This window comes from Tachypleus tridentatus, chromosome 1, assembly GCF_004210375.1.
Source record: "Tachypleus tridentatus isolate NWPU-2018 chromosome 1, ASM421037v1, whole genome shotgun sequence".
In the NCBI taxonomy this organism is placed as follows: Eukaryota; Metazoa; Arthropoda; class Merostomata; order Xiphosura; family Limulidae; genus Tachypleus; species Tachypleus tridentatus.
Window position 1 is genome coordinate 174,721,770 of NC_134825.1, and position 15,409 is coordinate 174,737,178.

At 33.8% G+C, this 15,409-nt stretch overlaps 1 protein-coding gene across 1 annotated transcript in view; it reads right to left on the minus strand.

Annotated features, from left to right (window-relative positions):
- LOC143257320 (uncharacterized) overlaps window positions 1-15,409 on the minus strand; it is a 22,075-nt gene continuing 6,666 nt past the window's right edge. The window contains exons 3-5 of the mRNA XM_076515839.1: window positions 13,856-13,929; window positions 12,237-12,538; window positions 1-363 (exon numbers count right to left, since the gene is read on the minus strand). Coding sequence (XP_076371954.1) covers window positions 103-363; window positions 12,237-12,538; window positions 13,856-13,868 — 576 coding nt within the window. The 5' untranslated portion in view covers window positions 13,869-13,929 and the 3' untranslated portion in view covers window positions 1-102. The remainder of the gene's footprint in view (window positions 364-12,236; window positions 12,539-13,855; window positions 13,930-15,409) is intronic.

A 15,409-nucleotide genomic window follows, 5' to 3' on the forward strand; every position in this document is an offset into this window, starting at 1 on the left:
TTATTAATTTTTCTCTCTGGTTTCAAACGACATAAGCTTGGTATCTGGTAATGAAAGAACTATATATATAGCACGTGCAGTTCATTATATTACAACTTCAAATCAGTACATTCGTCTCCGGCTGAACTTCCAGGATTCCTCTGATGGCGGAGGAGGTCGCAAAGGTGATGGTGAACGCAGTAGTTGCCATATGGGCGATCCGTCGGAATCAGAAGACATGGTAGTCAAATGACGGAGATGTCTACGGCGAGATCGAGTCTTCTCGGAGATGATACATGTGCTATTTGTCTGTACAGATTCTGCACTTACAGGCATATAGAAATCCAGAGAATCCAGAATGTCTGGATTAAACGTATCTTCAACCTGTAACAAAATAATATTGAAAGAGTAACCTTGCCTTAAACTTATGTTCAATCTGTAAAAAAATATTATTCAAAAAGTAACCTTGCCTTAAACTTATGTTCATTCTGTAAGAAAATAATATTCAAAGAGTAACCTTGCCTTAAACTTATGTTCAACCTGTAACAAAATAATATTCAATGAGTAACCTTGCCTTAAACTTATGTTCAACCTGTAACAAAATAATATTCAAAGAGTAACCTTGCCTTAAACTTATGTTCAACCTGTAACAAAATAATATTCAAAGAGTGACCTTGCATTAAACTTATGTTCAATCTGTAACAAAATAATATTCAAAGAGTAACCTTGCCTTAAACTTATGTTCAACCTGTAACAAAATAATATTCAAAGAGTGACCTTGCATTAAACTTATGTTCAATCTGTAACAAAATAATATTCAAAGAGTGACCTTGCATTAAACTTATGTTCAATCTGTAACAAAATAATATTCAAAGAGTAACCTTGCCTTAAACTTATGTTCAATCTGTAACAAAATAATATTCAACGAGTAACCTTGCCTTAAACTTATGTTCAATCTGTAACAAAATAATATTCAAAGAGTAACCTTGCCTTAAATTTATGTTCAATCTGTAACAAAATAATATTCAAAGAGTAACCTTGCATTAAACTTATGTTCAATCTGTAACAAAATAATATTCAAAGAGTAACCTTGCCTTAAACTTATGTTCAGTCTGAAACAAAATAATATTCAAAGAGTAACCTTGCCTTAAACTTATGTTCAGTCTGTAACAAAATAATATTCAAAGAGTAACCTTGCCTTAAACTTATGTTCAATCTGTAACAAAATAATATTCAAAGAGTAACCTTGCCTTAAACTTATGTTCAGTCTGTAACAAAATAATATTCAAAGAGTAACCTTGCCTTAAACTTATGTTCAGTCTGTAACAAAATAATATTCAAAGAGTAACCTTGCCTTAAACTTATGTTCAGTCTGTAACAAAATAATATTCAAAGAGTAACCTTGCCTTAAACTTATGTTCAGTCTGTAACAAAATAATATTCAAAGAGTAACCTTGCCTTAAACTTATGTTCAATCTGTAACAAAATAATATTCAAAGAGTAACCTTGCCTTAAACTTATGTTCAATCTGTAACAAAATAATATTCAAAGAGTAACCTTGCATTAAACTTATGTTCAATCTGTAACAAAATAATATTCAAAGAGTAACCTTGCCTTAAACTTATGTTCAATCTGTAACAAAATAATATTCAAAGAGTAACCTTGCCTTAAACTTATGTTCAATCTGTAACAAAATAATATTCAAAGAGTAACCTTGCATTAAACTTATGTTCAATCTGTAACAAAATAATATTCAAAGAGTAACCTTGCCTTAAACTTATGTTCAATCTGTAACAAAATAATATTCAAAGAGTAACCTTGCCTTAAACTTATGTTCAATCTGTAACAAAATAATATTCAAAGAGTAACCTTGCATTAAACTTATGTTCAATCTGTAACAAAATAATATTCAAAGAGTAACCTTGCCTTAAACTTATGTTCAATCTGTAACAAAATAATATTCAAAGAGTAACCTTGCCTTAAACTTATGTTCAATCTGTAACAAAATAATATTCAAAGAGTAACCTTGCCTTAAACTTATGTTCAACCTGTAACAAAATAATATTCAAAGAGTGACCTTGCCTTAAACTTATGTTCAATCTGTAACAAAATAATATTCAAAGAGTAACCTTGCCTTAAACTTATGTTCAACCTGTAACAAAATAATATTCAAAGAGTGACCTTGCCTTAAACTTATGTTCAACCTGTAACAAAATAATATTCAAAGAGTGACCTTGCCTTAAACTTATGTTCAACCTGTAACAAAATAATATTCAAAGAGTGACCTTGCTTTAATTTAGAATAACCTTGCTTTAATTTAGAGTAACCTTGCTTTAATTTTATTGTTTTGGTAACAAATTTAATTATCAATAATAATTAATGTTTTGACATAAAAATGTATTATCTATTTGTCTAATTACTACGAGATAATTTATTTAGAGATCTTGTACATTGCTAAACTGAACATCATCCATGAGGTTAGACAAAATGCATGACCTTCCTGCATGACCTTCCTTACGATTAGTTGATTCTATAAAATTCATATGTTTTTACAAACTTTTCACTTATAAATTATCGACGAGAAAATACCGTACTGACCCGATTATAGGGCGATCTCTAATATAAGGCAACCCCCAGAAAGCAAGGGAAAGAATAAAATGAATGTCATAACGTCTACTTTTTGGCAAAATCACAAACAGCTTAGAGGTGAATTAGTTGCAAGAATTACCGATGATTTTAAGCGAACGTCTTGCGCGCATATGTAAACTTTAAATCCGAGATCCCAACCCATTGATACACATCGCCAGCAACCAATTACCAACCCTTATAGAATTCACTACCACCAAAACTAACTTTATGTTTTATAACCAAAACTACCTGCAAATAAATGGCCTAAGAATGGGGAATCTCGTGTCACCAGTTCTATCCAACATTTTTATGACACATTGAATCTCAATCGATCAAATCAGCCTTACACCCACCACTATACTGGTACAGGTATGTTGATGATACAGTTGCTGAATTCACATCTACAGAACACACATTTAGTTTTTTCAGTCACGTTAACTCGATACATCCCAACATTAAGTTCACCTGTGATCAGGAATAAGATAACCAAATAGCATTTCTTAACATCAAAATCACTAGAACCGATACATAATTCAAAACAGAAATCCACAGAAAAATCACCCTTACTAGATTATACATTTCCTGGAACTTAGCACATGAAACAAAACAAAAACTCGACATATTAAGAAACCAAATACACACAACCACAAAACTATGTTCACCAGATAACATTAACGATAAAATCAACAAAATAAAACAATACTTCATCAACATCAACAAATGTCCTCAAAATAACGTGGAAAAAATTATACGCACACACCTAGACCAACAACAAACAAACAACAGTAAATCACAAGATACAATAAATTACAAAACATTATATACTGTTGCATATCATATGTTCCGACATCAGCGAAAAAATAACCAACATTTGGAAGAAAAACAACTTATAACAAAGCACAACATTCCAGTTAATACCAAATTTATTTTAAAAAACCAGTTATAAAACTAAAGTCCATACTATGTAAAAACTATACTGACAAACACAACGCCAACATAATTGATGAAATACAATGCAACATGTTATTTGTTATTCTGAATTTCGCGAAAAGCTACTGAAGGCTGTCTGCGCTAGCCGTCCCTAATTTAGCAGAGGGAAGGCAGCTAGTCATCACCACTCACTGCCAACTCTTGGGCTACTCTTTTACCAACGAATAGTGGGATTGACTGTAACATTATAACGCCCCCACGGCTGAAAGGGCGAGCATGTGTGGTGCGACCGGGATTCGAACCCTCGGATTAGGAGTCGAACGCCTTAACACACTTGACCATGCCGAGCCTACAATGCAACAACTTCCACGACTTCTATATTGGAGAAACAAGCAGAAAAATAGAATCTAGATTCAAAGAATACCTTTACACGTTTTTGAACACTGCAAATCAAATAAACACAACATAACCATAGAAAACACTCAGATATTAAATAGGGAAACAAATATAAACAAACGCAAATTAAAGAAGCCCTACTTATACAAACAACTAAACCCAAAATAAAGAAACACCTTTATACCTATACTAATTAATAACCTGACATTCACCTGTAACGCCCCCTATAATCCCGTACTCGTTTATACTTTCGTCCCTAAGACATGTGTCCGTCAATGGTCAATTTCAGACTCTCTCTTTCTTAACCTGAAGATGACCTAGGAAGGTCGAAACGTTGTTCTTTACTTTATCAGTAAAAAATATTAATACCCGTAGCAGCCGTTCTGAAATACATTTTTACTTCAAGTGGGTTTCTCGTCATCAAGAAGGAACTGTAGTTGGCCGCGATTATAAGGCGAACACAAATTTTACAGCCTCATTATTAATCGAAAACCACAGCTTTATAATCGGGCCAAAACGGCAGGTCCGCTCACAACAAGCGAGTGTTCTACCAACTCAGCTAAGGGTTAGTTAACCCGATAGTAACTGCGAATAAGGCATTATTTATAACAACTCAAACACCTACAACAGCATATTGTCCCATTAGTGAACCGTCAAGTTATGAACAAAGAAACATGGTCAGGGAAGAAAAAAAACGAGATAAACAATTAAGTATATACTTATTTTATATTTTTATCATTGGTTAATAAATCTTGATGAGTAGTAAACAATATCTAACAAGTCGAACTCAGCACGAGCCTCATGATGTATCGTATTTTTGAACTGTATATAAAATATTAATCATTTTGGCTCCATTACTTAAACCGTCTGTGTCTGTTATATAACCTATACCTAAACGATAGTTGTCAATAAAAAACTCAGTTTGTTCAGTTTCTGTTATTTATGTCGTAATCATCAGTTACTCAACATTTAAAGTAATAATCTAGTATCGCTTTACTGTTGTTGCTTTAGCGTAAAGCTACACCATTTGCTAACTACGCGCTATATACCCGAGGAATGGAACCCCATATTTCCGCGTTGTAAGTTCACAAACTTACCGCTAATCCTCCGACGGACGAAGCTGGTGCTAAAAAAAATGAAAAAGGCAAATGTTGGTGTATCAGATACAAGTGAATAATGAAGTGTTAATACGGTAGAATTGGAATGAAGTAAGTCATACACATTTTTAATTTATTCAATTACAATTTGTATTTGTATAAAATTTGTTAAATTTAGACTACTTACTGTAAAACATTTTTGTTTCTAAGTTTCTCATTGTAAGGTAATATGTTTCATTGGTATTTTGTTCTTCCTGGCAGAATATAAATAAAACTATAAAAACAATTAAAAACCAGCAGCATTTAGTGGTTTATATAAACATAATATTACTGGCGTTCCTTTATACCCTTAGGTACCAAACATTATATTACTGGCGTTCCTTTATACCCTTAGGTACCAAACATTATATTACTGGCGTTCCTTTATACCCTTAGGTCCCAGGCACTCGACTCGTAACCTGAGGGTCGCGGGTTCCAATCCTTGTCACACCAAACATGTTCGCCCTTTCAGCCGTGGGGGCTTTATAATTTGAAGGTCAATTCCACTATTCGTTGGTAAAAGAGTAGCCCAAAAGTTGGCGGTGGGTGGTGATGACTAGTTGCCATTATACTGCTAAATTAGAGGCGGCTAGCGCAGATAGCCATCGAGTATCTGCGCGAAATTCAAAACAAACCAAAAGAAAATCAAACCTTTATGTACTCTCTCTTCACACGATTTATGGTAGTTTACTTCAAGTGGATTACTCAACAAACAGAATTAATAAAACTAAAAAAAAAAATATTGAATAATCGTGCAAATTTGCATACGTTATAACCATCATGCATCGCCGGCTCGGAAAAGATGTTCACTCCATAATAAATGACGAACCAAGTTGCTCTCCACTCCCCCTGGTAGCCAGTAGTAAGTTCACAGTCTTACTCTGAATGGCTTGTCCCCCTCTTCCGGTTGGACAGTAGTAAGTTCACACACTTATACCAAATAGCTTGTCTTCCCGATTAAACATCAGTCAATTCACAGGCTTACAAACTTAAAATGCGATGAACACAGCAGATAACTCAACGTAGATTTGCTCTAAGTTAAACAAAATTGTATGGCTTATATAAATGTTACGGCCACTACTGTGTTTCTCGTATCCAAGGCGGAATGATGAGATCTGGACTGGGCGAAACGTGTCGTCGGCAACAGATGTAGCACATACAGTGTGGTTAGAATACTATTATTGTATACACTTCTAATTCTTGAAAATCCTTAAGGGAATAAATTACGAGAAGAGATTTCAGTCTTTAAAGATAGTTTTTTTTCATATTTACAAAACTTTATTTAAAGTAGTGTTTAAACCTGATATTCAAAGGCTAAGCTCTACTTCACAATGAAGGCCTTAACTCTAATACATTTAACTTGCCATCTACTCTTTGTGTGTGTACTTTTTATCAAGTCAAATTTAAAACTACATGTAAGATTGTAGTCATATTTTTGTTACTATTGGCAACCAGCCAATCCTCCAGAATTTCGTTTTCAGTACCAATCGGAATAAGCCCGACATGGCCAGGTGGTTAAGGAACTTAATCTGAGGGTCGCGGGTTCGAATCTCCGTTACACCAAACATACTCGCCCTTTCAGCCGTGGGAGCGTTATAATGTTACAATCAATCCAACTATTCGTTGGCGGTGGTTGGTGATGACTAGCTGCCTTCCCTATAATCTAATACTGCTAAATTAGGGACAACTAACGCAGATAGCCCTCGTGTAGCTTTGCATGAAATTCAAAACAAACAAATAGAAAAACTGGTGATTTGTGTTTTACTAAGGAAGTCTTATAACAACACCGATTAAAGGAAGTCATATAAAAACACCGATCAACACTCTTTCAGAGCCGTGCGGTTATGGCGCTGTACTCGCAATCTAAGGATCGCCGGTTCGAATCCCCATCACGAGAAACATGCTCGCTCTTTCAGCCGTAGAGGCGTCACAATGTGACGGTTTATATTACTATCCGTTTGCGATTGTTGGTGATGACTAGCTGCCTTTCTTCTAGTTTTACACTGCTAAATTAGGAACGATTGAAACAAATAGCCCACGTGTAGCTTAGCGCGAAATTCCAAAACAAACAACTAAGGATGATCTACTAAAACAAACAACTAAGAATGATCTATCAATACAAACAACTAAGGATGATCTACCAAAACAAACAACTAAGGATGATCTATCAAAACAAACAACTAAGGATGATCTACCAAAACAAACAACTAAGGATGATCTACCAAAACAAACAACTAAGGATGATCTACTAAAACAAACAACTAAGGATGGTCTATCAAAACAAACAACTAAGAATAATCTATCAATACAAACAACTAAGGATGATCTACCAAAACAAACAACTAAGGATGATCTATCAAAACAAACAACTGAGGATGATCTACCAAAACAAACAACTAAGGATGATCTATCAAAACAAACAACTAAGGATGATCTATCAAAACAAAAAAAACTAAGGATGATCTACTACAACAAACAACTAAGGATGATCTATCAAAACAAACAACTAAGGATGATCTATCAAAACAAACAACTAAGGATGATCTACCAAAACAAACAACTAAGGATGGTCTATCAAAACAAACAACTAAGGATGATCTACCAAAACAAACAACTAAAAATGATCTATCAAAACAAACAACTAAGGATGATCTACCAAAACAAACAACTAAGAATGATCTATCAAAACAAACAACTAAGGATGATCTATCAAAACAAACAACTAAGGATGATCTACCAAAACAAACAACTAAGAATGATCTATCAAAACAAACAACTAAGGATGATCTATCAAAACAAACAACTAAGGATGATCTACCAAAACAAACAACTAAGGATAATCTATCAAAACAAACAACTAAGGATGATCTACCAAAACAAACAACTAAGGATGATCTATCAAAACAAACAACTAAGGATGATCTACCAAAAACAAACAACTAAGAATGATCTATCAAAACAAACAACTAAGGATGATCTATCAAAACAAACAACTAAGGATGATCTACCAAAACAAACAACTAAGGATAATCTATCAAAACAAACAACTAAGGATGATCTACCAAAACAAACAACTAAGGATGATCTATCAAAACAAACAACTAAGGATGATCTATCAAAACAAACAACTAAGGATGATCTACCAAAACAAACAACTAAGGATGATCTATCAAAAGAAACAACTAAGGATGATCTACCAAAACAAACAACTAAGGATGATCTATCAAAACAAACAACTAAGGATGATCTACCAAAACAAACAACTAAGGATGATCTATCAAAACAAACAACTAAGGATGATCTATCAAAACAAACAACTAAGGATGATCTACCAAAACAAACAACTAAGGATGATCTATCAAAACAAACAACTAAGGATGATCTATCAAAACAAACAACTAAGGATGATCTACCAAAACAAACAACTAAGGATGATCTATCAAAACAAACAACTAAGGATGATCTACCAAAACAAACAACTAAGGATGATCTATCAAAACAAACAACTAAGGATGATCTACCAAAACAAACAACTAAGGATAATCTATCAAAACAAACAACTAAGGATGATCTACCAAAACAAACAACTAAGGATGATCTATCAAAACAAACAAGTAAGGATGATCTACCAAAACAAACAACTAAGGATGATCTATCAAAACAAACAACTAAGGATGATCTACCAAAACAAACAACTAAGGATGATCTACCAAAACAAACAACTAAGGATGATCTATCAAAACAAACAACTAAGAATGATCTATCAAAACAAACAACTAAGGATAATCTATCAAAACAAACAACTAAGGATGATCTACCAAAACAAACAACTAAGGATGATCTATCAAAACAAACAACTAAGGATGATCTACCAAAACAAACAACTAAGGATGATCTATCAAAACAAACAACTAAGGATGATCTACCAAAACAAACAACTAAGGATGATCTACCAAAACAAACAACTAAGGATGATCTATCAAAACAAACAACTAAGAATGATCTATCAAAACAAACAACTAAGGATGATCAATCAAAACAAACAACTAAGGATGATCTATCAAAACAAACAACTAAGGATGATCTATCAAAACAAACAACTAAGGATGATCAATCAAAACAAACAACTAAGGATGATCTATCAAAACAAACAACTAAGGATGATCTACCAAAACAAACAACTAAGGATGATCTATCAAAACAAACAACTAAGGATGATCTACCAAAACAAACAACTAAGGATGATCAATCAAAACAAACAACTAAGGATGATCTATCAAAACAAACAACTAAGGATGATCTACCAAAACAAACAACTAAGGATGATCTACCATCGTTTTTCGATATGTTAAAGTCCGTCTTAAAACATTACCAGTTTTAAATTTGTATTTTAAATGTTTAAAGTCTTGTTCAGGATACCATAACTTAAACTACATCGGTGGTTCACTGGTAAATCTGATGGTTAATGAGCCTATTGTCCTTACCACCAAAGACAACTTAGTAATATCCAAACGTATTGAAACCTATAAACGTTATATATACTTGTGTAGAATAAATAGAGAAATATTTACCTACAACATACACTATCTGAATAACAAACCTTACCTCTGTCATTTCATTCACTCTTGTATTAGTTTACAAATTCATTTGATTTATACACCAACAAGTATCATATATAGATTTTATTTGGAAAACAATTTAACATTTATAAAGTTACGTCGTTTCACGTGCTATTCACGTAAAATTCGCATTATTCGATCCAATCAAGAAAATTCTATATTATTGTTGTTACATGACGTCATACGCAAGGCTAGTGTATTTTACTAAGTAATTCGCAAATGAGATTCATAATTCAATAAACTGACAAGTATGAACACCCTCTCCATATATTTAAGTTTGGTATTTAAGACGTATTGAAGCAACATGGTGTAATTCTGTACTAGTCAAGACTTGTTGTTGTAGCCCGAAGTAACATTTTTCCACGCCTCTTGAATGCAACGAAACACGTCTTATTGATTTGAATAGCGCCACGTTCCTCTAGACCTAAAATACAGTTACTAGAATATTTGGTATTATGTTTTTTATTTCCGGTTACACAATCTTTCCTCGTCTCACCGCAGTCGTCATAAAGTAACTTATTACCATTCTCAATCAAAGTTTTAATCAAAATTGTGTCCTTAGGTTTAACCAAACTTCGCTTTTATGGGTTGTGAGAACTTGTTAACTTCAAGTGTAATACGAATTATGAACTTGTTTACGATTCTCCATACAATACTGTTATTTGTTACTTTATCACTAGCCCCGGGTATTATCCTAAAACTTTTGTATCCTGATTTCAACTACGAAGACCATAGTTCGACTTTTAGGGTTTTCCATTTGGTGTTTTCACTGTCTCGTTACTGAGTCAATGGGTTTTGAATAAACTATGTTACGTTATTTATTAAAATACGCTTTACGACGGAACATAAATAACGTTGCGTTTATAATTCATACATTACTCAGCCAAACAATAATGCAATTTAAGTGTGCACTGAAATAACGTATGGGTAAGACATTGTCTCTCAAAGCATTGGCATGACTAGTGCAGGATGTGTTGTTTATACAATTTGTTAAACAAATAGAGGGGAGTTTCAGATAATGTGTTTATTTATGTATATTCAAAATTATTACTTGTGTAGTTTATAACTGATGCTTTACTTAAATACAAATATGGAATGTTAACATAAATTTGGTAAAAACGTTTGAGCGCCATGTTTTAGTCGGACACGTCAAATGTGGAAATATTATGGCTTTAATACTAAAAACACGCGATTAAATTAGTTTGGAAAAGGAAAGTGTAAAACTTCGCAAGGGACTTCATTTCACACAAGCCTAACATGAAATTACTGCTACTGTTGTTTGTTTAAAAAACATGAAATTACTCCTACTGTTGATTGTTTAAAAAACATGAAATTACTCCTACTGTTGATTGTTTAAAAAACATGAAATTACTCCTACTGTTGTTTGTTTAAAAAACATGAAATTACTCCTACTGTTGTTTGTTTAAAAAATAAAGACTTAGTTTTATATGAAAGTGATGCCGTCGCACGGGCCCGGCATGGTCAGGTGGGTTAAAGCGTTCGACTTGTGATTTGAGGATCGCGGGATCGAATCCCGGTCCCACCAAACATGCTCGCCCTTTCAGCCGTGGAGGCGTTATGAAACTACGATCAATCCCATTATTCATTGGTAAAAGAGTAGCCCAAGACTTGGCGGTAGTTGGTGATGACTAGCTGCCTTCCCTCTTGTCTTACACTGCTAAATTAGGGACGGCTAGCACAGATAGCCCTCGTGTAGCTTTGCGCGAAATTAAAAACAACAAACAAGCCGTCGCACGTGGTCTTACCTTACTCAACGAACAATGGCAAAGACAGTTTAAATATGAAATATCAAATTGTGTTTTGATTCGTATAGTTGCACTGTACCATACAAATTAATACAAAATGACTAATAACTTACAAACCTAAGGTAAATAAAGCATTAAACTGAGTGAAATCTCTAACCCAATGTATGGAAAGAAACCTATCATTACAGGCCATGTAACTTTCATGTAATTCATTATTTCCTTCCATAACATAAGGATGTGTTAGATAGTAAGTTTTGGTGTGTTTCATGCTGACAACAAGGTTTCACAACGAGCTTCCAATTATTTTCACACCACCGGTATCGAAGCCCGATTTTAACATCGTAAACATGTAGATTAAGCCACTAGAGGGCATTAGTTACTGTTAGAAGCAATGAAAAAATATCATTATTTAAGTCACGTGCTTTGAATAAGACCGAAACTTCAAAAGTAAGATTTACGCCGTACACGGTGTATGTGTAACAGTTTACAGACCGTTAAGCTGAAGTCATTCATTGACGTTGTTTCCTAACAGTCATAATCGTCGCTATAACTGAAATTTGAAACAAGTTTCGTAATCACTTACAAATAAAGAGCGACAAAGTAGTATTCGATAATTTTAAATCATATTTCGAATTGTTGTCACTTTACGATAAATGTACAATTGGTTGGAAATCATGAAAAACAAGACATAATAACTGAGGAGACATATGACATTGATACATATCTGACCTTTTAATTAACAGATGTTTCAGGCAATCAGCGTTCTATGGGATAAGTCATACCTTTGAGACCTGATGTGGTACACCTTCATCTGGAAAGGAACCTGAAGAAGTCTTAGTACAACAAGAAAACCCGAGGTCAACAGTGGGAAATCTCGAACCATCTCCTCTGTCCATGAATACAGGTCTGTAAACTAAATCCTCCTGACTGGATGTATGCGCGTCTGTGAAAAAAAGTTTGAAGGGTTGGTTGGAATAATCACCTCTGTCCACCTGACTATCGTGGCTCGAGCTCTTGAGAAGTTTCGAATAGCAGCGAATAGTTTCAGCTGAACTGACAGTGTGACTACACACGGCAGCACTTTCTAAGAAGAACAAAAGCAACAAATTTGTTGTTGTGAAATCATAATATGTTACAGTTTCTACAGCAATTCTAAAGGGTTTGATTTGCTTTGAAATTCGCAAAAACCTACAGAAGGGCTACTCGTATTAGCCGTTCCTAATTTTAATTGGCACACTAGAGAACAGACACACACCTTCCAACACAAACTCACACGTGGAACTATGGGATTTTACTGTCACTCTTATTACTTAGTGTTATTCAACATCACATATTAGTCCACTTTAATAAACAGGCACACTTAAATATAAAACAATACGTTAGTTGTACAGTATTGCAAATATAATTGTTAAGGTTATTCAACATCACATATTAGTCCACTTTAATAAACAGGCACACTTAAATATTAAACAATACGTTAATTGTACAGTATTGCAAATATAATTGTTAAGGTTATTCAACATCACATATTAGTCCACTTTAATAAACAGGCACACTTAAATATTAAACAATACGTTAGTTGTACAGCATTGAATATATAATTGTTAAGGTTATTCAACATCACATATTAGTCCACTTTAATAAACAGGCACACTTAAATATTAAACAATACGTTAGTTGTACAGCATTGAATATATAACTGTTAGTTATTTCAGCATCACATCCACTTTGATAAATAGGTACATTTAAATATCAAACAATACGTTAATTGTACAGTACTGGAAATACAGCAGTTAGTGTTACAGAATTTCTATGGAATATACTAAACGCTTGTTTCAATTCCACTATGTTATAGATTTGTTTTTTTAAAGTACAGAACAGAGAGTGGCAACATTAAAGAGGTTCCAGGTTACGTACGTCACTAATCGATACAAACGGAACACCTTTGTTAAGGACTGTTATAACAGGTCCAAACCCAAGCTTCTTGTGGTTTATTATATAGACGTTCCGTAACAATTAGTTACGGCATCGAGATCAAGGTTCACATGTTCTGATGGGTTTACTTTTTCAAATAGAGAACAAATTCTCAGAGTAACAACATTATCTCTAAAATTCCATTATGCTCAAATAGGACATAAAATATCTGTTTCCGTTCTATTCTTATTTTCTGTCGTAACAACCAGAAATACTACAACATATTTCAACACCATTAAAAATAAGTATTATCGTAATTGTATGACTGTTTCTGACTACTGGATACTATATGTTAACATATTTGTATGACTGTTTCTGACTACTGGATACTATATGTTAACATACCTCACTGATTACTAAGGGTTATGTGCTAACATATCTGTGTCCGTGACAGCTATGTGTTAACATACCTGTATGACTTACTTACCTTCGTTCTCCATACGTCTTTCTGAATTGCTTTGCTGTGAATATTCTGACGTTGACTTCAACAAATTTCTTCTTCTAGAGTTTGAAAAAAAAATTGGTTAAAACGTTACTACATCATCAAGCGATGTATTCAGTAAATTAAACCATAAAATTCAATAACGATTGTACGCCCCCTATTTCTGTGGATCTGAAGGTAAAGTCAATTGAAGGCTAAGTTCTCACAATTTTGGTTTTACTCATGAGATGCAGTTAACAGTTTTATTAATTACGTACATATATTTTAATTAATTTCGAATTACTCTGTAGATAACGTACCAGCCAACCGACATCAGTGTACAGAAGTTGTATAATCTAATACTAGATCATCAATAGTACATTAAGCCTAGCGTATGTTTGCCCTGTTGCTATAGTGCCAAATTGAGAGTAGTATCCAGCAAATAGTAAATCGGTAAGCCTATTCATTAAATTTTAATACATTAACGTCTGGGAAGGGAGAAACTTCCAAATACATATAAAGAGTGAGATTTGGTTTAGAATAAGATATTGTAAATACAGTCTTGACTGTCTTAAACATATTATATTAAAAATGTAAAAAAAAACACGAAAACACCTAGCTGAATTAAGACTAGACAACTTTTTCTTTCAAAGTCTGGTGTAAAACATCAGTTTGGGTGAAACTAAGATTACAATAAATAACCTGGATTACTCTGGGCATTTATATACTATAGTGCTGATAGTGTATTGTGCGTGTGTTTGTCTTGTTACTATAGTGTCGAGTGGCATATAGGTCTTGAATTACGTCGTACTAAAAACACATTTCCATGCTATTTAGATTGTAAACTTGTTTAGAAATAATACCCCATCACACCAAACGTTCTCGCCCTTTCGGCCGTGGGAGCGTTATAATGTGTCTGTTTGTTTGTTTCTGAATTTCACGCAAAGCTACACGAGGGCTATCTGCGCTAACCGTCCCTAATTTAGCAGTGTAAGACCAGAGGGAAGGCAGCTAGTCATCACCACCCACGGCCAACTCAGCACGACCAGGTGGGTTAAAACGTTCGAATTCCCGTTGCACCAAACATGCTCGCCCTTTCAGCCGTGTGGGCGTTATAATGTGACAGTCAATCCCAATATTTGTTTGTAAAAGAGTAGCCCAAGAGTTGGTAATGGGTGGTGATGACTAGCTGCCTTCCCTCTGGTCTTACACTGTTAAATTAGGGATGGCTAGCGCAGATAGCCCACTTGTATCTTTGCGCGAAATTCAAAAACAAACAAGCAATATAATAAAGTTTAAATTAATAAATAAATTAATATCAAAATGAAAAAAAAATTACAATATCAACAAGTTGTTGACAAGCAGTTTTGTCCCTGCGGAAGGTGGTTTGAAAAATACTGACATTATTAGTAGCTGAAGAGATGACCTTCTAAATATTTTCACACTACATAAAGTCAGTAAACAGGGTGGATGACCTTCTAAACAATGTGATATTACTTGAAGTGTGTAAACAGGCGGAAAAACAATCTTAACAATGTGATATTACTTGAATTCAGTGAA